The sequence below is a fragment of the Anastrepha ludens genome, chromosome 2 (assembly GCF_028408465.1).
Source record: "Anastrepha ludens isolate Willacy chromosome 2, idAnaLude1.1, whole genome shotgun sequence".
Classification (NCBI taxonomy): domain Eukaryota; kingdom Metazoa; phylum Arthropoda; class Insecta; order Diptera; family Tephritidae; genus Anastrepha; species Anastrepha ludens.
In genome coordinates, this window is record NC_071498.1 from 33,657,508 (window position 1) to 33,682,508 (window position 25,001).

The window sequence follows — 25,001 nt, forward strand, 5'->3', positions numbered from 1 at the left end:
AACTCTGAAAATAAACGCAAGTGAAATGACTGTCCTTCTCTTTTCAAGAGATTCTAGATTAATTAGCTTTAGCCGAGAATTATAGGATGGAACAGGCGTCTCAAAAATTTTTTGAACGCGTTCCATTCTATCAATCGAGAGTTGGTCGTAAGGTCTCCAAATGATAACAGCGCACTCTAGGGGAGAACGAACAAGAGACGTAAAGAGCAGTTTATAGGTATACAATTCAGTTGCATTGCGACGGATGGAGCCTAAAATCGAATACGATTTTGAAAGAATAAAGTTAATGTTGCCACTGAAAGAAAACTTTGTATCGAATATTGCTCCAAGATCCTTAAACTCTGTCACAATTTGAAGTAGATACATCATTTGAAATGGTGTAGGATACACAAAAAATGCACTGACGCCTCTAAAATGTTAAATGAAAATATTTTTTAATATTTAAGGACAGACGGGACCTTTTGCACCAACGAAGAAGATTGTTCAAGTCGAATTCAAGCTTCTGAGCATCCACTGAGTCCTTAACAGATGTGAAGATTTTTAAATCATCCCCGAAGTGCAAGAAATTAGAAAAAGAAAAACGTTTGCTTATGTCATTGATAAAAATGGCAAAAAGAAGCGGCTCTAAGATGCTCCCTTGGGAGACATCTGAAGTGACAACAAAGTGGTTCGATAAAACTCCATCAATTTTTACCACACACCATCTGTTCGTCAAATATGACTTAAGTCATTGCAGAAAGGTGGAGTGAAAGCCCAAGCAAGCCAACTTGTTTACCAAAATCTCGTGCGACACTTTGTCAAAAGCCTTAGAGAAGTCAGTGTAGACGCAATCACCTTGGAGCCCTTTAGAAAACGATGAAATACAAAATTCGCTAAAAGCAGCAAGATTAGTAGCTGTAGAACGGCCAGTTACAAAACCATGTTAGTTTGGGTTAATTAAAGACTAACTTAACTTAATAAATTTTGTCCTTTACAATGCATTCAAACAGTTTAGACATGATTGATAGCTTGGAAATTGGCCTATAATTACGAACACTACTATTTCTTCCACTTAAAAAAAAGGTGTAAACTTCCAATCATTTAAGAAAATGCCCGTAGATAAAGATTTATTAAATATAATCTCTGCTAACGCTGGACAATTCTTAAGCAAAATAGCTGAAAGACCCTCAGCATCTGTATGTGACGAAGGTTTGAGAGAAATCATCCCCTTTTAGATGTCAACAGGAACTTATCCCCACTTAACACTTTTTTTTTGTTATTTGGAAATAAATTCCTTAATAGTTTGCCTATGTTCAAATGCTCAGCAAGCATTTTCTGCTTGGTTGTTACCGCAGGCATCCCCGCGCTACATTCTAAGCAGCCTCCCAGACTTTTGTTTTTTGGCAGGACAACAAGCACGTAAAGCACTCAGAAAACATTAAACTCATTGTACTGCTGCGCTCTTTTCAATTTTCTTTAAATCTACCCGACCTCCGAAGAAATCTGAGTAGATCTGATGGTCCCAAGAAGGTCGCTTTTTAACACATCAGTGCCAAAGACATCAAGCCTGATTCGAGCGAAGCCTGGGCAGACGCACAGAAAGTGATCCGCCGTCTCATCCTCCTCTCCACATGCTGGGCAGAGTACACTGTCTGAGATGCCTACCTTTTCCATGTACTTCGCCCATAGAAAGTGGCCCGTCATCAGTCCCTTCTGCTTAATGACAGGAGGATTTGCGACAGTCGGTCGGACATGACAGCTAATTTCAGCTTTGCTCATCTGCAGCCTCTCTCAGCCTGTCAAGATCGCTTGCGGGTTGGAGTAACCGGTTTGCTAACCGAGTCCATCCTAGGTAAAGGTAAGAGATCTGGTTATCCGTGATTTCCATGTGTGCTGAGACACATGTTAGCATCAGAATATTATGTCTATCGACATAATTAAGTCTGGATTTACATGCTGGGATTTTCACCTGCTAAAAAATATAGAACATCAATTTTGCAATATCAAAAGATTCTATTGAGTGGCATTCACGAGGCAAGAGCTCCTAAAATTTAATGTTGTTTTAGGCCTAGTCGGTCCTGGATTAATATACTGTGTCTTGCCATAAATTCTGTGACAAATTTTGCAATGCACACGGCGAGAACAAATTGGCAGAAAAAAGTTCTGTTGTTTTTGCTTTTGATCGTATGTATTCGTATTGTCTACTCATAAATTATACTCAGTTTCGATTTATCTCCACATGAAAGCCTTCCGTCGCTCAACTGGTCATCCTTAAAAAACGCGCTTGAAGAAAATTAGACTCGACAGATTCGAACAGCTTCTTCGGTGGCACGCGGTCAACGCCCAGAAAAATATTCTTTTCACAGCTGAGACAATTTTCACTGTTGGAGAAGTTTTTAATAAGCAAAATGTCAAAATCTGTGCTAAAATTTCTAAAGAAGCAAAAAATGTTGTTCCAAGGGTTCAGCGTGGCCACCATCCAGCACGGAGGCGGTGAGTAATTATCTTGAAAAGGTAGGTGGGGAGTGTCTTGAAAAGGTATAACATCTCTAAATTCCTGCCAAAAAGCTATTAAGATCGGGACCAAAGTGTATCAAGAAGATGTCTTAGAAGGTGTAGTGAAGCAGTTGAGCAGTACTTTCTTCAATGGAGTGCGTTGGATCTTCCAGCAAGATTGCGCTCCAGCCCATAAGGCAAAAATCAGCTAGCAGTGGATAAAAAACAATATTCCTGGGTCAATAAACGCAGAAGAGCAGAAGATTGGCCATGTGAAAGTCCATATCTGAGCCCATTGGACTACAGCTTATGGTCAGAATTAGAAGACCTCACAGAAATTTGGAGAGTCTCAAACAATATTTGGTTCTACCAGCGACGCGAATAATGGAAACCGTGCGTGCTGCAATAGCTGAATGGCCAAATCGTTTGAAGGCTTGTGTAAAAGCAAATGCTGACCATTTCAAATGAAATAAAAGTTAAGATTTTTTGATATTTACATGATTAAATAAAACTAACTTCATTAAAAAAAGTATTATAATTTCATATCTATAACGGACTTAACTTGTAACAGAACTTATGACAGGACTAAGTATATGCCCCTATTTTTGGACCTTGTTAGTAGGCTCACGCTTATGTCTTTCGGTGAGCCTGCGAGGCGTCTCAGGCTCAAAAAATTTTCGCTTCTTTAGGTAACTTTATAGTGATTTTGCTTATTAATAGATTAATCGCTGTTAGCAAATTTTGCCACTTTGTTTGCAATGGAGATCGAAACCAAGACTGGGATTTTCTAATTTTGTTATTAACAGAATTCGAAAATTTTTTGCTATAGCCGCAATATTGTTCAAATGTTGCGGGTTTCCATCGCCGAACCGTTTTAATTTGCCTGCTTAGCCAAATCCTTGGCAGTAGGCCGCTGTAATTTGCTCACCGCTGAGATCACTTCAAACTAATTGCCGATATAAAAAATAATAATTGTCGCGTACACTTCTGTTACGTGTTTGGCCGAGCTCCTCCTCCTATTTGTGGTGTGCGTCTTGATGTTGATCCACAAACGGAGGGGTTTACAATTTTAGGCCGACTCCGAACGGCTAATGGGGTTTTATGAGGGACTTTTTCCGATTAAAACGAAATATTTCGAACGCATAAAAATGTATGTCAATGATAATCTTTATTGTAATACACCTAGAAATGGTAAGCGCTTAAATATTTAAAGCTTATAAATAAATTCTGAACTTAAAATAAATATTTACAAAAATAAAAATTAAAAATAACATAACAATAAATTTTAAGGGGCTTGCAGTAAAAGAAGGGAATAGTAGTTCATTATTTACAAGTCATACTGTAACTGCCTTCAAATCGGTGCAAAGCGTATTCGTAGTTGCGCATTTGTAAAACGGATTTTGTAACAGCGCGTTGCATTTGCGCAAACTATGTTTTTGTTCGGAATATTTTGATTTCAATGAAACCGAATATGGTTAGCTATGCTTGGCTTGAAAGTTGTGTCGATCTCAATTTACTACAAACACATTACAAAATCACACCCTTTAATCCACATAGAACAAGTCTCTGGGCACATTCTTCAGCAGTTGATTAGCCAATTTGCCGAACTCCTGCGCCAATTTCTTTTGCAGCTGCGATTGCATAGCCTCCAAAACGATGCGAGAATTTTCACGCAGGAACAAATTAGTGGCCTCGACTGTAGAGGAAAGGAAATAAAAAGGTTAGTGTAAAAATATCAATTAAAAATGAATGAACCAAATACATACGCAGAATTCGATTGTTATTGAAAGCGCCCGATATGTTCATACTGACGTCTTTCACGTTCAAAACCAGGCTGAGCGAGTCCACGTGAAGATATGTGCGACCGGCCTTTTCGCTTGTCGACGTTTTGCCGGTGAGATCAGCAGTAACGCCCTCTGGAAAGTAAAGAAATTTTGTGTGTGTGAAAAAGTGTGTATTTTATAGTTTTCACTAAGTATCATTTTGTTGTAATTTTTTTTTTAGTTTATTGAATTGCTTGAAATTTATAATTTGATAATTATTTTGACTCACCAAAAGTGGCATGGAAGTCACCGCCCCCCGAAGCTGGTATGATCAGCAACACACCGGAGCTGGTGTATTTGGCTTCGATATTCAATTTGGGCATAGCGATGCGCGCCTTGAAAGGTTCATCACCTTCACTCAATTTCATTGATTTCACCTGAAAGTTGCTGGCGCCCAGCACTTCGAGATTCTTCAAAGTGATTTTATAGCCTTGAGGACCATCGGTGAGTTGTAATGAAAGCGCATCCATTCTGAATGGTTCGACGGAGGGTAACTGCAATGAGAGAGACAAAGGGCGATAGTTTATTTATGTGAAGAATAAAAGTAGATCCAACTACATATATAGAAAAAATGTTTGGCCATTACTTTCACCAAATCCCAAAAGATTGCACTTCATATCTCACATCGTTGAGAAAATGTAAAATTAAAGTGAATAGGGAGAAGAAGTTCACTTAAGATGTATAGTATACAGTATATGAAATGAGACTTTTAGCTGTTAGTCCTTAGATGTCGCTAGGAGTATTTTTAAACGTTCCCAAATGTCTTGTTTTTTTCGTCTGTCATCTGTCAACAATATTCAGTTCATTGTTTGTTTCTACCTTTCTACGTTCTACGTTTCATACAACAATGCATTTTTGTCGCTCTTAAAAATGTCGAATTTCGTGCCTTCAAACTACGATTTGCGGACATCGTGGATTTTCTGTTATCAATTGAGGAAAAACGCTTCTCAAGATCATCAAATGCTTATAGAAGCTTATGGTAGACATGCTCTAAGTAGAGCACAGTGCTTCAGGTGGTTTGAAAAATTCCGAAGTGGGGATTTTAGCGTGGAGAACGAGGACCGTGGCCGGCCACCGAAAAAGTTTGAGGACGCCGAATTGCAAGCATTGTTGGATAAAGATGATGGTCAAACGCAAAAAATGATAGCAGGGCAGTTGGGAGTGACCCAAAAAACCATTTCCAAACGTTTCAAAGGCATGGGCATGATTTTAAAGGTCCGCATGATCTGACAATGTGACAATGTACTGCCACATCGAACAAGAGCGGCCCGGGAATTGGTGGAGGCGTACGATTGGGAACCGCTGGTGCATGCGGCTTACTCACCAGACTTGGCGCCTTCCGATTATCATTTGTTTGCATCGATGGGCCACGCACTTTCCGAGCAGAGCTTCAATTCTCACGAAGGCTAGATGATTGGATTGCGGTTTGCAAAGACGGCCAATTTTTTTGGCGCGGCATACACAAATTGCCTGAGGGATAAGAAAAATGTGTCGCTAGCGATGGCTATTATTTGAAGATTAAATTTGTAACCATTTTTTGTTAATAAACGTTTGAAATTGAAAAAAAGTCTCATTTCATGGGTATTTACTATTTATTATTATTATTAGAAATCCATTCCGCAATTTAACTTCTCCATGTAGGCGTTGAATGATATTAGCGTAGCTTTTCAAGAAAAGAGGCATCGATATTTCTCAAACGTCTATTTATATTTCTTAATGAAAATTACGGCTATATGCCAAAATTCTTTAATCAAAAAAAGCTGGAAGCACCAGCCTCCGTAATTGAAGGCTGCTTTAAAAATTGTAAGTGAAGCTAAATTACAATTTGAGGCTGCAAATGTTTAAAATTTATTTAAAACTTTGTTCGCTGTTTTGCTGAAAACTAAATGGTTTCAAATATTGGAAAATCCAATTAAAAAATACACCCCACTGAAAAATTTTAAAGGAACCACACATTGAAATGTTTTGACTATTTTTTAATTGCATTTATTTTTCCACAAAAATATAGGTCATTGTATAACAAACACCATAATAAACTAAGCTTCAAATTTTGTGCGCGATTTATAAAAACTCGACCAATTTTCAAAAAAAAAATTTAAAATTTCATTATTTTTAAGCAAAATTCCTAAAAAGGCTCACACTACGCAGTTTTATAGTCCATTAAATTTTGGTATATTTTTTTTCCTTTTTCACTCCTCTCGTGAGTATAGGGCCTCGATAAGACTCAGTCTTGCGTTGGTTTCGTTAATCTATTTGCTTTCTGACAGGGCAGGTGATTAGCCTGCCGCTACTAGTCTTAATAGAGGGAATGCCCTCCTGTTGTTGCTTAGGAACAACGGCTTCTTATTGCTTTGGAGCGCCACCTGTGTTTCAGTTTTTTCTGCCAGAAGGATCGCACAGATGGTTGAGGACTTCGCTAAATTTCGTGTGTCTGCGCTTTTATAGCGATTGCCTGCCTGGTGCGATTGATGTAATGAGTAACTGTGTGTTTTTCTTTGTTTTTTGCTTGCTTTAGCAGCCACAATGCGGATTTATGTGCGGGAGTAAGGATGGAAAGGATAAGTTTTTTTAGGGTTAAGAAATGGAATTGGAGTATTTTTGTTTTGTTTTTAATTTTGGTATGTATAATAAAGTTGATGATTAAAGTTTTTCCTGTTGTTGTTTCGTATTTTCTCTGTACAAAAAAAAATGTCATGCATTCGCTATATTTAGAAATTTCGCAACACCATCAGCAGAAAAAATTATCAAAAATTAGCGAGCATTTTGAGCCATTTCAAACTTGCACTTTATTATACTAAAATTTAATGCGCTATAAAACTGTGTACCCACATTTTTTTTTTTAAATTCTGGTTAAAAATATTCCAACTTTGATAGAAATTTTTGGTTTTTTTTTAATCTTGTACAAAGTTTTAAACTTGGATTAACATGATATTTGATGCATATATCTACATTTCTTTGTTAAATAAAATAATTAAGATTAAAAAATTAAAAAACAAATAATTATGTAGTAAAAACTTGTCAATATGTGGGCCAATTATTATTTTGCTCCGTGTTTTATATTGCTCCAGTGCTTTCATCTTTGGGCTGCGCAACCAATAACACATGGGCTCAAAAGACCCGGGACTAACACATATATGGCATTCGTTTTATTGTATTCACCTCTTTTTCAGTTAGTGGTAACCTTACAAACACAGCCGTTAAAATTGCTTGAGACTATATTCATTAGTTCGTGAGTTATTGTGCTAAGAGTGACGCTACTTTTGTTAGTTTCGAAACAATGGATCAACAAGAATTTCATGTTTTAGTTTTACTCAGCTTCTTGATGAGAAAAAATACCCTTCAGGCGAAGCAATGACTTGAAAAGTGTTATGGGGACTCCGCCCCATCAGAAACCACAATAAAACGATGGTTTGCAGACTTCAGATGTGGTTGTAGAGATACCGATGATGCACAACGCAGTGGACGTCCAAATGAAGTGGTAACACCAGAAAACATCAAAAAAATACTCAAACTCATTTTGAAAAATCGAAAAGTGAAGGTGCATGAGTTAGCTGACATCGAAAGATATCAAAAGAAGAGAGAAAGCTCTGTTCAAAGTGGGTGCCGCGTAGCCACTGTTGACCAAAAACAAATCAGTCACAAGCCAAACAAACAATTTCAAAACTAAAGTACATTAATTGAATATCGAATTGCTCCCATATCTCCTGTATTCGCCAAAATTGGCTCCCAAGGACTACTGGCTGCTCGCAGACCTAAAAAAAAATGCTCGCCGGTAAGAAATTTCGCTCGAATGAAGAGGTTATCGCAAAAAAGGCAAAAGATACATAAATCGTTCTACAAAAGTGATATTGAAATGTTGGAGCGGAGTTTGAGCGGTGGAATGATTGCGTTGTTCTTCATGGAAATTACGTTGATTAATAAAGCAAATTTTGAACAAAAAAACGTGTTTTCTTTGTTAAACCCGGGGCTTTTCAGCCCATGCGTTATGTATACAATTTTTCCCCCACAATAATAGGCATTCCTTTTCTTCGATAAAGGCGAGTACTAACTTAACAGCCAGCAACATTGATTATCACATGAGAAGAATCGTGAAATTTATGAACATTGCGCCAAAAGTAATTGTCAAATTTTGGTAAGAAAAGTGTATTTAAACAAATTAATACACATATAACATTTATTGACCCAAAAAAATATAAAGAAGATTTACTTAAATGCTTTGCGAAGACCGTTCGCTTAAAAATGCCATATCTCCGGAGTATTCGAATTCAGGCACTTCACTCGCAAAACAATGTATTAGTTTTGTCGCACTTGCTAATAGATATGAAAAAATGTTGCTAGCATGTTGAGCGCAGTACTACTTGGCCGTGAGATGCATATGAAATGTCACACATATTTCACGGCAAGGTAATCTGTACGGTTTTTGACAGCCATTTCACAGAAACCCGAACTGGGTAATATGCTTAATATGGCACCATATTTTTTTATTTACAACAATATATTGAGTGGAATTTATTCAATTTATTTAATTATATATGCATACGTTCGTGCATACATACAGTCAGCGTCAAAACAAAGTGTACACCAAATATTGTTGGGATTCGACTATTTATTTGATTATTTTGTAATTTCAATGATTTGTTTACAAGAACATACTGCAACAACGACCATACAAAGCAAAGTTTCTAAATTTGTATAAAATTTTAAAAATTCAGCAAGTTTTCATCAAAATTTGAAACTTTTTACTTAGAATTTTAGACAAATTTCGAGTATGTAGGCTTATAGGTCTTTGAATTTTGATACAATGAAGTGCAAGTTTCAAGTAGATCAAAAATCACACTGATTTTTGAGAATTTTTTTCGGACGCGGTCTTTTGCATTTTCTCCATTTAACGCCTACTCCAAATTTTTTTCATATGATGAAAGAAAACACCAAACACCGCAGTAGAAAACATTGTCAAAAATTAGCGTATTTCGTGAACCACTTGATATTTCCACTTTGTTAAGCCAAAGTTCTAGGAGCTATAAAAATGCATACCCGAAATTGTTCTAAAATTCTAAGTAAAAAGTTTCAAATTTTGATGTAAACTTGCCCAATTTGTTAAAATTTTATAGAGTTCGAAAGTTGCTTTATATGGTTGGGGTTGCAGTATGAAATATATTTTTGTAAAAAAATTATTGAAATTACAAAATAACCAAATAAATAATCAAAACCATGAATATTTTGTGTATATTTTAGTTTGACGCTGACGGTATTTGAATGTTGTATGAAGTGTTATTAATAAAAAAACACATTTTTTGAATTCAATTGGTGAAAATAACCTTTTTATTCGTATTTTTTGTAGCTTTTTAAAACAATTTTATGTTATAAAATAAATAAATCATTTATGAGCGCTTAACAATTTATGTTCGCTGAATATTTTATCTTGCCCTACTCATCATCAATTTACAGCCAAGTGGAATATACCTATAAAATGAGACTTTTTTTCAATTTCAAACGTTTATTAACAAAAAATGGTTACAAATTTAATGTTCAAAATAATAGCCACCGCTAGCGACACATTTTTCCCATCTCTCAGGCAATTTGTGGATGCCGCGCCAAAAAAATTGGATGTCTTTGGCCGCAAACCAATCATCGAGCCATTTTTTGGCTTCTTCATGAGAATTGAAGCGCTGCTCGGAAAGTGCGTGGCCATCGATGCAATCAAATGTTAATCGGAAGGCGCCAAGTCTGGTGAGTAACGTCTCCACCAATTCCCGGGCCGCTCTTGTTCGATGTGGCGGTGCATTGTCATCAAGAAAAATTACTTTGTGACGCCGATCAGCATATTCTGGACGTTTTCGGCGAATAGCGCTGTTCAAATCGGCCAATTGTCATTGGTAGCGTGCACCGTCAACTGTTTCACCTGGGTTTAATAGCTCGTACCAAATCATATCACGCTGATCCCAGAAAACACACAGCATTGCCTTGCGGCCGAAGCGATTTGCATACATACATACACACATAAGATACACGGCTTACGTAAATAAATGAATCACTTCAACATTTCATCTTTTTGCTCGAAGCCAAATTTGCTAATAAACTTTTTACTCGTCTATTGACTCCCATAATTGACAACAAAGCTTTGCACTCTCCCCACAAATGCCAATATTTAAATCCAAGTGCACCGTATGAGTACTTTCAAATTTTCCTGTTCGACCACAAAATTACCAATTCATTGGCGTCATTTTCATTACCGAATGTAGCGTTAAAAAAGCACCACATATATAACTACATATGTATGAGTGCGTGTGTGTGTGGAAAAGAAAAATTACAGCAGAAAGGTGTTGCAAAAGAAATTGCAATTGCATTGTGGAAGCGTGAAAATTGCATTGTTGGATAAGCTAAAAATGTTGAAACCGGAGAAACCGGTGTTGGGAAAACAAATGAAATCACTGGGTAATTTCTGGAAAAAAAGAGTGCATTGCGCCAATTCGTTGGCAGTGCATTGTGAAATTAAGTGAAAAATCAACATCGAAGTGTGTCGACGACGATGGCGCCGTAAACGCCGCTAATCTCGGCAACTGTCTGTACATACATTCGGCAGTCAACCATTTATTGTTGTCTGTCGTTAGCATTCAACAGTTATTATGTCGCTCTTTTGGTTTTTTCGTTTTTACTTTGGTTGTCATTTTGTTGCATTTTCCCCCGCATGCAAACAGAGTTGCATAATTTCCTTTCCGCCTGACTGGAAGAGCGGAAAGCGTTCACTTTGTTTGTGTGTCAATATTACAAAATTTTTGTGCAAACATATTTGGTGATTGTGTAAGGATGTACATACGTATGTATGTATATGTGGCCACTTAAGTGCAAAAGCAATAAATGGGCAAGAAATTGAGGAATTGCAATTTTTACAAGAGGCGATTTTTGCTATGCAACGACGGTGGGATTTAACAAGTATTGTGGTGGCTTTTGTGTAGACACATTTAAGGAAACAGACTCGTAAAGTGGCAGATCTTAATTAAGAGTACACATATCATAACATACCCATATATAAGGTTGTCAAAAAAGTCTTGCGGTATTTTTATTGAATTTTCAATTGTTCATAAAATTGGTTATAATAATGCGATTTAAGTCAAATATGCGTCGTTTTGTTCGATGGCGAGTTCCCAACGAGATGCCAACTTCATAATGCCCCTCTTATAGAAGCTCGCTTCCCTATTGTCAAAAAACTCGGAGAGCCTATTTTCACAGGACTCTCTTGTGGACAACTTCCGACTACCAAGCTCGTTCGCCATGGACAGAAATAGGTGGTAATCACTTGGTGCGAGATCCGGACTATACGGTGGATGCAAAAGAACCTCCCATCCGAGCTCCCGGAGCTTCTGGCGCGTCACCAAAGATGTGTGTGGCCTGGCGTTGTCCTGATGGAAGACAATTCGGCCTCTGTTGATCAAAGATGGCCTCTTCTGCATGAGTGCTGCATTCAAGCTGTCCAGTTGTTGGCAGTACAGGTCCGAATTGAGCGTTTGGCCATAGGGGAGCAGCTCATAGTGGATGATTCCCTGCCAATCCCACCAAACACACAGAAGAACCTTCCTGGCCGTCAATCCAGGCTTGGCCACCGTCTGGGCAGCTTCACCGCTTTTCGACCATGACCGTTTGCGCTTCACGTGGTCGTAAGTGACCCACTTTTCATCGCCAATCACCATCCGCTTCAAAAACGGGTCGATTTTGTTGCGATTCAGAAGCGAAATGTTGCGAAGGCAAAAATGTTTTTTTGCGCCAAGTCGTGTGGCACACATACATCGAGCTTCTTTTTGAATCCAAGCTTCTTCAAATGGTTTATAACGGTTTGATGACTCATGCCCAGCTCTTGGCCGAAGCTACGGCTGCTACTATGCCGGTCTCTTTCGATCAATTCAGCGATTTTATCGCAATTTTCGGCGACAGGCCTTCCGGACCTGGCGCATCTTCGATCACCTCTGCACCAGAACGAAAACGTTGAAACCATCATTGTGCGGTGGAAATGGAAACTGTATCGGGTCCATAAACTGCACAAATTTTATTGGCAGCATGAGATGCATTTTTGCCTTTATCGTAGTAGTACTGTAAAATATGCCGTATTTTCTCATTATTTTGCTCCATGTTTGCAACGCTATAACTCACGAACGACTAAAAGCAAACAACAATTAATCAAACACGTGTTAGCACGTGAAAAGAGCTTTCGAAAAAGCTCTAGCGTGAACCGATGCGACGAATACAACTAGAACTACGCGCTTGCAAAGACAAGCTTGCGGAAATACCGCAAGACTTTTTTGACAACCTTATATAAGGTGGCGCAAAATTAATCACTCTATCGAGAAATTAAAAATGTTTAGAAATGGTGGCGGACGGTAATCGTATTTGATACTTGTGAACCAGACAGCAACAATGGATGGCATAGAGGTCAAAAGAAAGATGTTCATCACTCAAAATCATTTTTGTTTTATTTATTAAAAAAGTTCTTCAAAAACAAAATTGGATGATTAAACCTTGGTGGATAGGGAGTAGGTCTACTTTTCCGTTAATCAAGTAATTAATCAAGTATTCCATTGCCTGCCGAGAAAGCTCAAAAGTTGATAATAATTTTGTCAATATAATAATTATTTGGATGATTCATATCCGAGAGGTTAGGATATAAGGTTGCTCAATAAGTTTCGCGGTTCGATAAGAAAAACACAATTTTTCGGTTTGAAATAAATACACTTTGTTATTCAGTATAGTCTCTCTCAACATCAATGCATTTCGTCCAATTCCCGATATTCCAATTTATAAACTCCTTCCCTGAAGTGAGAAACTCCTACGACCTCATAAATTAATGAAAAACGCTTATCATGCATGTTTTGTAGGTCCGGAAACAGATGGAAAGTACTAGAGGCCAAATCTGATGAATACTGTGAATGTTCCAACAATTCGAACTTTAATTCATGGATTTTACCTATTGTCAAAATGCTCTTGTGACACGGTGTATAGTCCTAATGATAAATAATATTTTTCTTTCACAAACTGGGTTTTTTTCACGAATTTTTAACCTTCAGCTCGTCTAAAAGGTTACAATAATATTCAGAATTTATTGGTTTACCGGTTTGCAAGTACTCCATAAAAAAAATCCTTTCGCATCCCAAAAAACTGATGCTAACATCTTCTCGACCGATTTCTGGACTCGAACTCGTTTCGGTGCCGAAGGACCAACTTCACCCCATTCTTCAGCCTCTTGTTTTGATTTAGAATCTTGGTAATATACCCAAGTCTCATCCATGGTGCTGAATGGATGCACCAAATTCACTGTATTCTTTCGAGAACGCTCTAAGTGTTGCTGAGAAAGGCCCATGATTTTGTTCCATTATTAGCGAATGCGGCACCTATTGTGCACACAGCGTCTGAAACCTAATACTTCAGCCAAAATATGGCTTACACTGCCCAATGAGATGCTGAGGGCTTCTACTATAGTTCTTACAGTCACTCGACGATTTTTCAGTACGACATCCAGTCTTTTTTTTTACAATTTCTGGTGTTGTTGCTGCTTTGGACGTCCTCGACGTAGATCGTCTTCAAGGCTTATACGGCCACATTTAAATTCAGCAACCCATCTTTCAACTCTACTAATTGATGGTGAAAAGTCCTTTTACACTTTAAACATTCCTTCATAACTTTCCTTTGCTTTTCAACCTTCTAAAAATAAAAATTCAATCTCTGCACGTTATTTGATTTTATCCGTTGTAGAAAATACTAAATGGCTTGTAAACAAATAACAAAATAAAATGAGGCTAGTAGCAATGCCCTCTCTCATCGAACCGCAAAACTTATTGAACAACCTAGTAGTAGTAGTATTTAGTAGGTAGCACCAAGCCTATCTGCTATGCTAATACATATAATATCTGCAATTCTCATCCGGCGTATGAAGCTGGTAGTTGATTTAGTGTGAGGTCTGCCTTTTGTCGTTCACACTTTGTACTAAAATTTAACGGCCCATAAATCTGCATACCCAATAAAAAATTAAATAAATAGTGGTGTGCTTACAATTTTGCAAAGGGTTTTATAAGAGAGCAAATCGTATGGTACGAATTAATAGCGCGTAAGTGAAGTACATTTCAAATTTCTCATTTTGGCCACTCACTCGAGTCTTCTAGCCCACAGTGCGCTGTTCTCAAATTCTCAGTTTACATAAAAGATTCTATGAAATGAAAATTTTGCAAAGGGCAAATGATTTTGTAATCAATATTAATATTAAATGGATAAAAATAAAAAAAGGGGAAAATATATATTATTAAAAATAAAAATAATAGAAAATATAAAAAAATTGAAAAAATATTAAAACAAAAAAAAAATAAGAATAAAAAATATAAAAAAAATTAAAAAAAAATGCAAATAAATAAATTTCAGTCTCCTATTAACTATAGACACTCCTACTAACTATAGACAATCCTCCAAGCGCTTAAACAGTAAATAACTAGAATTTGCGTAAATGCTTAGCTTAATTAAATAAATATGTAACAACTTAACGCACCTCAATCTCGGGAATGCCACGCGCCAAATACGGCCTCAGATGCTCCAAAGAACCTTTAAAGCACTCCAACAATTGCGGATCACCTCGACGGCATTGTTTGATATACTCGGCTGTGAATAGACGACACAAAAAAAGTATGCATTGAATTATAATAACGGAAAGCAACAATAAACTTGAAGCGGCTTAAAAATACACACAAAGATGTTAGTTATGTACAAAAGAGTAGACAAACATACATACAAATAATATATAATATATACGTATATAGTAAATATGTATACATCCACACACGTGAATAATCATTTTGAAGGCGGCTCATTTAATGCTTGAATGGTAGGGAAATAGTTGCATTTATTTTCAATAAAAAATTAAATGCTTAATATCCTCTTAACAATAAAACTATATGCATACATATGTAAGTATATTCAGCCTTGTTTATATATTATAATATATGTAACTATAATTTCAATTAATAAATCGCATTGATCTCATAGTTTTGAAAAATTGGCGTACGATCCATCGATCTATGTCTAGCTGAAGTATTTTGAGCATTATAGTCGATTTTTATAACGATACTCGTAACATATTTGTAAGTATATTTATATTATTTTTATAATAATAATTTTTAATGAGAAGTAAGCTCAAAAAAAATTTTAAAACAAATTTATAATTTTGAATTTTTTTTTGGTCATAATTATAAGATATGGTACAACACTAAAAGAAGCATTCAATGGTCAAGAAAATAAGGCCTTGCAAGTTGGACAACAAATCAACCACGACAAAACCAGGTCTATGCTACGGACCAAATCAAAAATCAACCCAGCTGATCTTGTTATTGGCAATGCACGTTTCGAAGATGCGCAGGAAACCAAAAACTATGGATAGAACCGCTTTCTTATGCCCAATCATGAACTGGGTTGTGAAGTGTGGACGATGAAAATGAATGACGAGAACCAAATAACAACATTCATAAAGAAAAACTTTTAAAAAATATTTGGTCAGGCTGGAATATGGCATGTAAATTAGGTATTAGATACAACTCTCAACTAGAGTACCTCATCCAAGGTTTGTTCTTCAGAAATCTTCAAGGAATAATAGTATGGGAAGCGAACTAAAGGTAATAAAGATAGGCAAGGAAAATATGGGCGGATGCAGCTATTGACGACCTCAAAGAGGTGAAGTAGCGGATCGAGAAATCTGGCGAGAGTTAGTTGCGAAAACGAAAATAACGATGCAACGCTCCATCCAGGATAGTCATGCTAAGGAAGAAGAGTTTTTCAAAGTGAAATATGTTCCGTTCTTTTTAATATTTTTTTTAATTTTTAAAAGCATACTTTTAAAAAGGAAATTCCCAAAATTTTTATTTTTTTGCTTAAAATTTTGTGGAACATTTTTTTCTCTCATTTGTGAAAAGCGTTACCCCCATATTCTTTTACTTTTAATTATTTAGGATAAACATTTGTTTATTATTATTTTTTTTTTTTTTAAATTTTTATTTCTCATATTTTAAAAACGCTCCCCTCCTGATTTCGGTCTTATTTTTATTTAGTTAGGAAGGAAGAAAAATACTTTTTTTAAGTGAAATATGTTCGGTTCCTTTTAACATTTGTATACATAGTTTTTTTTTTAATAATTTGAAAAGTGCTCCTCTTCAAATTTTTGTTTTATTTTTATTTGGTTAGTACCTAAGGAAGAAGAAAAATGAAATATGCCCGGTTCTTTTTAACATTTTTATAATTTTTTTTTTCAATTTTTAAAAAACATACTTTTCCAAAAAATTTCAGAAAATTTTTCGCCTAAAATTTTGTGAACATTTATTTTCACCTTTTTTTAAATCGCTACCCTCCGGATTTTCTTCTTATTTTTAGTTATTTACTAGGTACAATTTGTTTTCTAATTATTGTTTTTTTTTTTTGTTAAAAAGTTTTTGAAAAAATGTGTGCCTATTTGTGAAAAGTGCTCTTCTCCAAATTTTGTTCTTACTTTTAATTATTTGGGATACACTTTTTTTATTCTTTGTTTGTTAAAAATTTAGTGAACAATTTTTTCTCATTGAAAAGCACTCGCTACATATTTTTGTATTTCTTATAATTATTTGGAATTAAATATACTTTTAAAAAAAATTTGTTTCAAAAACCCTCCAGATTTTTTTCATATTTTAATAATTTAGCATAACAGGTTTTTAAAATTTTTTTTTTTTTTTGTTAAAATTTGAACTGAAAAGCGCTCTCCTCCAGATTTTGTTTTTATTTTTAATTATTTATGATACATTTTTTATTATTTTTTTTTTGTTAAAAATTTTGGAAAATTCTTTTTTCTCATTTTCGAAAAGCGCTCCCCTTGATTTTTTGATTTTTAATTATTTAGGATGTAATATATTAAAAAAAAATTTTTGCAACAAATTTAATTTTTTTTTTGTTGAATATATTTGGAAACAATTTTTTTTCTCATTTGTGAAAAGCGCTCTTCCTTAGTTTTTTTCTAATTTTTTTTTGCTGTCAACATGAGTTTATTTATGTCAGTTGCTTAATATATTCGCCACTCACTAAATGATGGAGCTGTTTGGTCTCCACTAATTGCACGACATTGTTCTTATTCATCTGTCTACGAATGTATGCAGCCTAGTCGTAAAGTAAATAGTTTCAGTCACAATGTTTCGTTCGTAAAGTTCAATGCACTCCTATATAAATACAACAAATGCGCACCAAAATCAAACATCATTCGTAATATTTTAACCACTACAGTCCAGATATTTCTATGCACACAAGCACACATACATGAATTAGTGCCAGCAATTAACTTGTCCAACTCATTCATTCATTATGCTAATTAAGTAGATCTGCATCGTCAAACAGCAAACAGTCGGAACACTTCACCCGCTAGTCAAGCTAAGCAGTCACGCATGCGCAGCAGCCAAAGCTAATATACACACATATGTACATGCATACATACACACTTAGCATTGAATCTATTCATTTTAATCGCTCTTCGCTCTTATTTAATGATGTATTTAGCCGCTTGTTTCTTGCTGACTAGTAAACAAATCACTTAACGGCATTGTGTTTATAAAGCAATTTACGTTTTTTCTAGACGCCAAACTAAATACAAATGCAGATTTCGATACGAATACATAAATTATAAGCAGCTTTGGTTTCGCTTTCGTTGTTTACCTGTTGCCTATTACCTATTTAGCGGCGCTTTGCGTCGGTCACCGTTAAACGACCTTCAACTTGAAAATTATTTCTCATATTTTCTATGTATCTTATCCCATTTTATAGACGGGGTCGGGGTGGTGGTGTGTGAGTGGCGATTCGGCTAGTCATCTGAAGGTTGAGTGTTCGATGCCAATGTCAGGGATATGAGAGAAAAGTGTGTTTTTTTTTAATTTTTATTCATTTAATGTTTACTGCATATTTCGTTCCGGGGATCTGAGAAAAAAGCGATCGTTGATGATGTCTTGCGATCCATGTTGAAAAAAAATCACCACTTACCAAGTCGAGAAATTTCAGAAGAATTTGGCATTCATCATACAACTATTGGAGACCACATTAAGCCTCTTGGGTTTGTGTTATAGCAAAGTGTACGGATTCCACATGAATTAGCACAAAAGTATTTGTCTGATCGTGTAAGAATGTGTTCACCACATCTAATTAGACACAAAGTGGAGTCGTTTTTAGACAATGTGGGGCCGCTACTGGAGATGAAAAGTGGACTCTTTGCATGAATATTAAGAAAAAAAAAATCTTACTGCAAACCAGGAACATCATCAACAACAGTTCTAAAACCAAGTATCCATCAACGAAAAGTATTGATTTCCCTGTGGTAGGGCAGGAAAGGTCCACTGTACTACGATTTGCTAAAACAGGGGACAATCATCAATGCGGATCTGTACTGCAATCAGCTGGATAAATTGAATGCAGCTATCAAAGAAAAGAGACTAGCATTAGCGTCTAGAAAAGGAATAGTGCCACACCCTGTAACTAACAACTGAATGGAACAAACAGAAAACCAGCTAAATAATTTTTTTAGTCATTTTGACAACCAGCATAAACTTGAAATTGTTTGATCGATAATTTACGAGATATCGATCACTACAGCCATGTACTGAGAAAATAATGGATTTATTTTTTACCGAACTAATACTAATGTTTTTAATTACCCTTCCCGACCTTCCGGATATCCCTGTTTATATTCGAAGCTGTTTTACGATATTTGGAATTTTTTGAGTTTATCCATTGGAAATTTGAAAATAATGATTATTTTCGGGCTTTGGTTTCAAATATATGGCAACCAATACAAAGGTTAGGTTGCATTTCGGCGATTTTCTGATATCAAATGGATCAAAAAATCTGAAAATAATACCATAATACGGCGGTCGTCGTACCCGAATAGGTTGTTGCGTAACTACCATTCGAAGTACGGAGGTTCGAAGAAGAAGAAAAAAAATTTTACTTATATCGGTCGCCCCTCGGCAGGCAATGGCAAACCTCCGAGTGTATTTCTGCCACGAAAAAACTCCTCATAAAAAATATCTGCCGTTGAGAGTCGGCATAAAACTGTAGGTTCTTCCATTTGTGCGACAACATCGAGACGTACGCCACAAATAAGAGGAGGAGCTCGGTCAAACACCCAAAACGTGTATACGCGTCAATTATTATTATTATTTTTTAACATAGCTCAATCACCGTATACACTAAACCTGATCCTTAGTGGTCCTGGAAAATGCTTATAAAAAATTGAGATTTGCCTCAAGTGTAGAAATAAAATACGCAACGTTGGAAGAGCTCAATCCCTACCAAAGCAGGTTTTGGTCAGCGGTTGTTCGAGTATTGGTAAAATCCTTGCCACAGGTGTATTATATCTGAGGAGGATTGCTTCGAAAGGGACAAAATAGGTAATGATGAATAAGTAAATAAAAAAACGTAAAGGTCTGGTCTGATGGCTTTCAGACAGTCGAGAAAAATAAAGTCACCATACTTTGAAACACACCTCGTATATACCCAAATAAATATGCTATAAGTATGTATGTACATGAAAGCATATACATACATACATGCATATACGTATACATATAAATACATAACATATAGCTGTTTTCAACTGCAGTCGCTCAAGGCTGCATCGCAGAGTTTTTAGCAAATATTTGCGAATTAACTGCCACCAATTTTAGCGCAGACATTCTATGTAGACACTTAGGCATAAAAAAACTCGTTTCATATTTTCGGTTTACTTTCAGACAAGAGAATGCGTAAAATGAAGTTATTGTATATATGTACGTCTGTATGATTATTATTCGTACGTATTAGCAAAATACATTAAATAATTAAAAGCTATGGCAAAATACTCAATGGCAGTTCCGGAAACGATATTAAGACGACATGAAGGTTTAATATATAATATTATTTTGTATAATTGGAGCTAATATAATAACTGCAAAAATAAAAATTAATGCAAATTTTTAACAATTATGACAGTAACAAAGTCCTACAGTAGCTGTTGTAGTTGTAGTCAGCCTTCGTAGAAATCGGAAAATATTATGAGGGATAAATTGAATTCATGTCATGTATTTACTTACATACATATATATATCTATGTATCTATGTACATATGTGTTTTAATGTGATGATTATTCATGAAGTATAATAGATATTTTTATATTTGAAAATTTTTTACATGAAAGTATGTACAAAGCTACGGGTCGCAGTTAATCAATAAGCCGTGGAGACTACACCGTTGTTGGGTACAACCTGGCATCTTCTCGGCATGTTTAAACCAGTTTTTCTAAGTAGCGCGTTGACAAACAGGGCTAGATTTTGCAAACTTGACGCACGAGTTGCTTTAAATCATGGGCTGGCTTTCCTGCAAGATGCGTTTTCATAGTTCCCCACACATTTTCAACGAGGTTGACGTCTGGGGCCAGTCCATTACTGTGACGCCATTTTCTTGTTTTGTTGTTTCTCAAGATGTCTTTCAGATAGCAGTAGTTTTGATGATGTGGGACGGTAGGATATTTTCACTTCTTTCAGTCGACGTTCGATGGTGTCGATACTCACATTTATTCCCTTTTTAACAAGAATGGTGCGTGCTTGGCTTGGTCGCAACAAAGGGTCCTGCTTAAAAAGTTGGACGATCACTTTATCTTGCTTTTTTGACGTCACTTGCTTCAAGCCCCGCTCGGCATCAACATTTTTGTACACCTTATACCCCTGACTCCACATCACAACAAACTTTTTTGACTTTTTAATCACTTTTGCTGCCGCGGCGTAAGATAATTTTGGCCCTTTCGAATGGGTGCATAAAAATACCGCCCCAAAACGCTTCGCGTACTTCTCACTCATTTTTGTTTGGTTGCGTTTACAAGAAAGTTTCGTACGACACTAACCCGAGTTGGCACTGGCGTCGCAGCTCTTGAGTGGGACCATTACGCAGCAAAAATCAGAACGAAATATATCTTGAAGTTACAAGAAGAAACAATCATTTCAGACTATACATATACAGTCTGTGTTGCACAAGTATTATTGCCTCTTTTATTGCTAAGTATTTGTATGAGGTGTGTGATGTACGTACCGCCGCCGAAGAAGAAATCGAACTCTGACGAGCCCAAAAAAACAGTTGGTACGACGAGGAATGTCATGCTGCCACAGAAAGAAAGGCTGCCCTCTATAGAGCCACGCTGCGATCGGGCGCAACGCGAGCCGTGTGAGATCGCTACAGAGAGCTAAAAAAGGAAGAGAGACGTATTATTCGAAAGAAGAAACGAGAGGCCGAAATACGTGAGTGCGAGAAGCTTGAGATGCTGGCCAACAGGAGCAACGCCCGAAAATTCTATCAGAAAGGTCGGCGGCTTACAGAAGGTTTTAAGACCGGGGAGTTTTCCTGTAATAACAAAATCGGTGAACTGGTGACATCCAGATCAACCTTAAAATATGAAGGGAACACTTCTCGAGCCTTTTAAACAGTGATTGCTGCGCATGTCATAGAGAATGTGAAGATCCCGATACCCCAATCGTCGACGACGGAATTGTCGTTCCGCTACCCGACCATGACGAGGTGAGAATAGCGATAACGCGCCTAAAGAACAACAAAGCCGCGGGCATCGACGGACTACCGGCTGGGCTATTCAAACATGGCGGTGAGGAGCTGGTAAGGTGCATGCATCAGCTCCTATGTAAAATATGGTCGGATGAAAGCATGCCTGCCGATTGGAATTTAAGTGTGCTCTGCCCAATCCATAAGAAGGGCGATGCTGCAATCTGTTCCAATTACCGCCGGATTAGTCTTCTAAATATCGCCTATAAGGTTCTAGCGAACGTATTGTGCGAAAGGCTGTTTTTTGAAAAATAAAAAACTTTCAACTATTGTACTTTTTTGCATTGTTTCTACATGAAGTCACTCGTGTAAGTAATGGCGATAATTTTAAACCCAGAATCATTAAAATCGGTTAATTTTTGACTACGTTATGAGCATTTAAAAAAAAAGTTTCTTATATAATTAAAAAAAATCGATTTTAAGGCGAAAAACAAAATTGCCGATAAATCTTAAAAAAAAAATTTTTCGGGCGAACAAAAAAATACGTGTCTCATTATTTTGACTAGAAAGCAACATATTTGAGTTACATCGAAATCGAAGAACATGTCCCGAATAGCTCGGTTGAATTGAAATAGAAAGCATCATAATGAAAACCAGGCATGAAAGGGCTGACTTGAAAAACACTTTTTTTATTACTTGATTTTCCATGTTCATGGCATCCAATCGTGTGCCAATAGAATGGCACTCGTAGTTACTCGAAACTCTACTCAACTATAGCAACACTCAAAAAAACATTTTATAAAGCTTAGCCAAAAAAAGTTGCTATGAGAACTTTTCAATTTGAACTTCGATTTTATAACGAATCCGAAAATATAGTCTTAGGTATGCAGTACTGTCATTGATGTCTGAGTCGAATTGCATGCCATTATCTTCATTGACTTCATAGTTGAGCTTGTCTTTCCTGAAAAAGCCCAAAGTGAATTAGGTGATTTTGGTGCCAAAAACATGCGACGATATTTAGCGCAACACCAGAGGGATGATTTTTGGATATGAGGCAGTCACAGAATGCATCACAAGTGGAGATGAGACTTGGATCTTACTATTCCGAAACAATCGAGCAATCGCGCGAATATTGTCGTAAAAGTGCATAAACTGTGATTGACACTTTTCTTCAATTATTGTGGTGTAATGCATTAAGAACTGCTTCCACCTGGCCAAACTGCGAACTGTGAATTGAGTATTATCTTGTTGCCACAGGCGTTTGATGAAATGCGCAAAAACAAGCCAGACTTGTGGAAAAAACTACATGGTTTTTGCACTCACTGTTCTTAGCCATTTGGGCGAAAGCTCCGTCCAATATACATTTGCTCTTTACTTTTTGTTCCATTTATAGGTATGTTGTTCGTTTCAGTAGGAACAAAACTTAACTTTTTCAGGGTCTAACCGGTTAGTTTTTGGAGTTTAAGAGGGTCAACGAGCCGAAGGCCCTTATTGTTTTCCTCGTTATAAATAAATAAAAATAAGATGGTCAAGTGGGTGATTCTTGTAGGGATAAAAGCCAATATCTTTAGATAAAAGAGAATCCAATGTGAACTAAGTGTTTCTCAATTCCTGTCAACGTCCACGAAAGCGACTGATTTTGGTCATTTTAAATTCAAGCAAATTCTTTTTTTGGATTATTTCGACGAGCTCCCCCGCCAAATGCGGCGTTCGCCTTGAGCTTGCTCCACAATTGGGGGGACCTACTATTTTATAATGCCTCCGAACGGCAGATGGTTTTTATGAAGAGATTTTTCATGGGAGAAATGCGCTTGGAGCAAAGAATCTTTTCTATAATTTAATGTTTCACACCCCTAATTTGTCTCCAATCCAGACTTTACCGAATGGTAGTCACACACTAACGAATTCGGCTATAGCGGTCGTCCAAAATAACTAAAGCCTTGATATTTTTAGTAGTTCGACCGGAGCGTTGTCTCATTGATGCAGTAATATTCAATAAACATAAACGGTGCCTCGAGTTTTTCCATTACGAGTATACCATGCACAGACTATACTCGATTTTCTGTCGATTTTGGGCTACGGGCCTGAATGGGTCCTATAATGGACGACCTGCACATCCTGTTTGGTGGATCGTTTAATGCGATCGCTCTCTTAAATTAATTTAATTTATGGTAACGATCTCCGACTCGCTAGTTATGGTATTAATTTGTAATAATTTTCAAATTTTTCTCTGTCATGAGCTTTACATGACTGTGACAGATCATTAAAAAAGGAGTAATAATTTTTTGAGTAGGAGTCAATTCGGAACTTGCATATAAACCGTTAGTCCACAAGAGTCCACTTCAGCACCTCTTATCGGCTGAGGACAAACTACCCATGAGTATCCACAAGCAAACAAAGACCTTTATTTTCATTTACTTTATTTAATTTTATAAGAATTTCTGAACTATTAAAAAACCAGCACCATCAAACATTTTTCATCAGTCAGAAATCCATTGTAACTTACGTATTTCGCTCTTCTGCGCTAAAATCATTTGAAAAACAGCAAAGCAAATGGCAAATTTCCACATCTTCACTTATTTGGTAATCGCACACCGAAATAAAAAAAAATATCACAGCAAAAGTTAATCCTTCTTTAAATTTAAAAAAAAATTATCTATTTTAAACTTCCTTGAACCGACTTTCGACTTCGTTCGACGCCAAGCTGCTTATATTCTCACTAAATCAATTGCACAATTGCACGTTTACCGGTTGTCGCAATATATTTTTTATTTTTGTTTTTGTTTATTCAACAAATTAGCAACTATCGGAGTAGTGTGAAAAATACTCCTTTTTTACAATTCTTTGTATTTGTAGTTAAACAGTTGTTGGCGTCAATGCACGACGAGATGAGAATTTCATCTGATGGTTGATTTGAACGCGGCACGAGATTTAAAACTTCGCTGCGATCTCAGTGACTCGATTTGTGGCAATTTGTTTGTGTGCCTGATAGGTTGGTTAGTTGGTTGGCACATGCTGAGCAACACTCATTCGTACACTTAGTGCAACAACAATAGCGATAGTCACTCGTACAAAGATCGCGTGCAAGTAAACGAACAGGTTACGAATAAAGTTGGGGCGCCTAAAACAGACACACCACCATCAATACA

At 36.5% G+C, this 25,001-nt stretch overlaps 1 protein-coding gene across 1 annotated transcript; it reads right to left on the reverse strand.

The window, feature by feature from the left end:
- Window positions 1-3,624: 3,624 nt before the first annotated feature.
- Window positions 3,625-24,773, reverse strand: LOC128868119 (circadian clock-controlled protein daywake). Its single transcript, XM_054109879.1, has 5 exons — window positions 24,359-24,773; window positions 14,824-14,933; window positions 4,528-4,792; window positions 4,242-4,391; window positions 3,625-4,171 (listed from the first exon to the last, which is right to left on the reverse strand). Exons 1-5 carry the CDS (start codon window positions 24,420-24,422, stop codon window positions 4,020-4,022), a joined length of 741 nt encoding a protein of 246 aa, XP_053965854.1. The 5' UTR covers window positions 24,423-24,773; the 3' UTR covers window positions 3,625-4,019.
- Window positions 24,774-25,001: the final 228 nt, after the last annotated feature.

Bases quoted from the DNA above. Each gene is read 5' to 3' on its own strand.
- LOC128868119 (XM_054109879.1), bottom strand. From the start codon at position 24,422: ATGTGGAAATTTGCCATTTGCTTTGCTGTTTTTCAAATGATTTTAGCG. The intron at 14,934-24,358 runs GTAAGTTACAAT...GTCTATTCACAG, and splicing joins AGCGCAGAAGAGCGAAATAC to CCGAGTATATCAAACAATGC. The intron at 4,172-4,241 runs GTATGTATTTGG...TTTCCTCTACAG, and splicing joins CAATAACAATCGAATTCTGC to TCGAGGCCACTAATTTGTTC.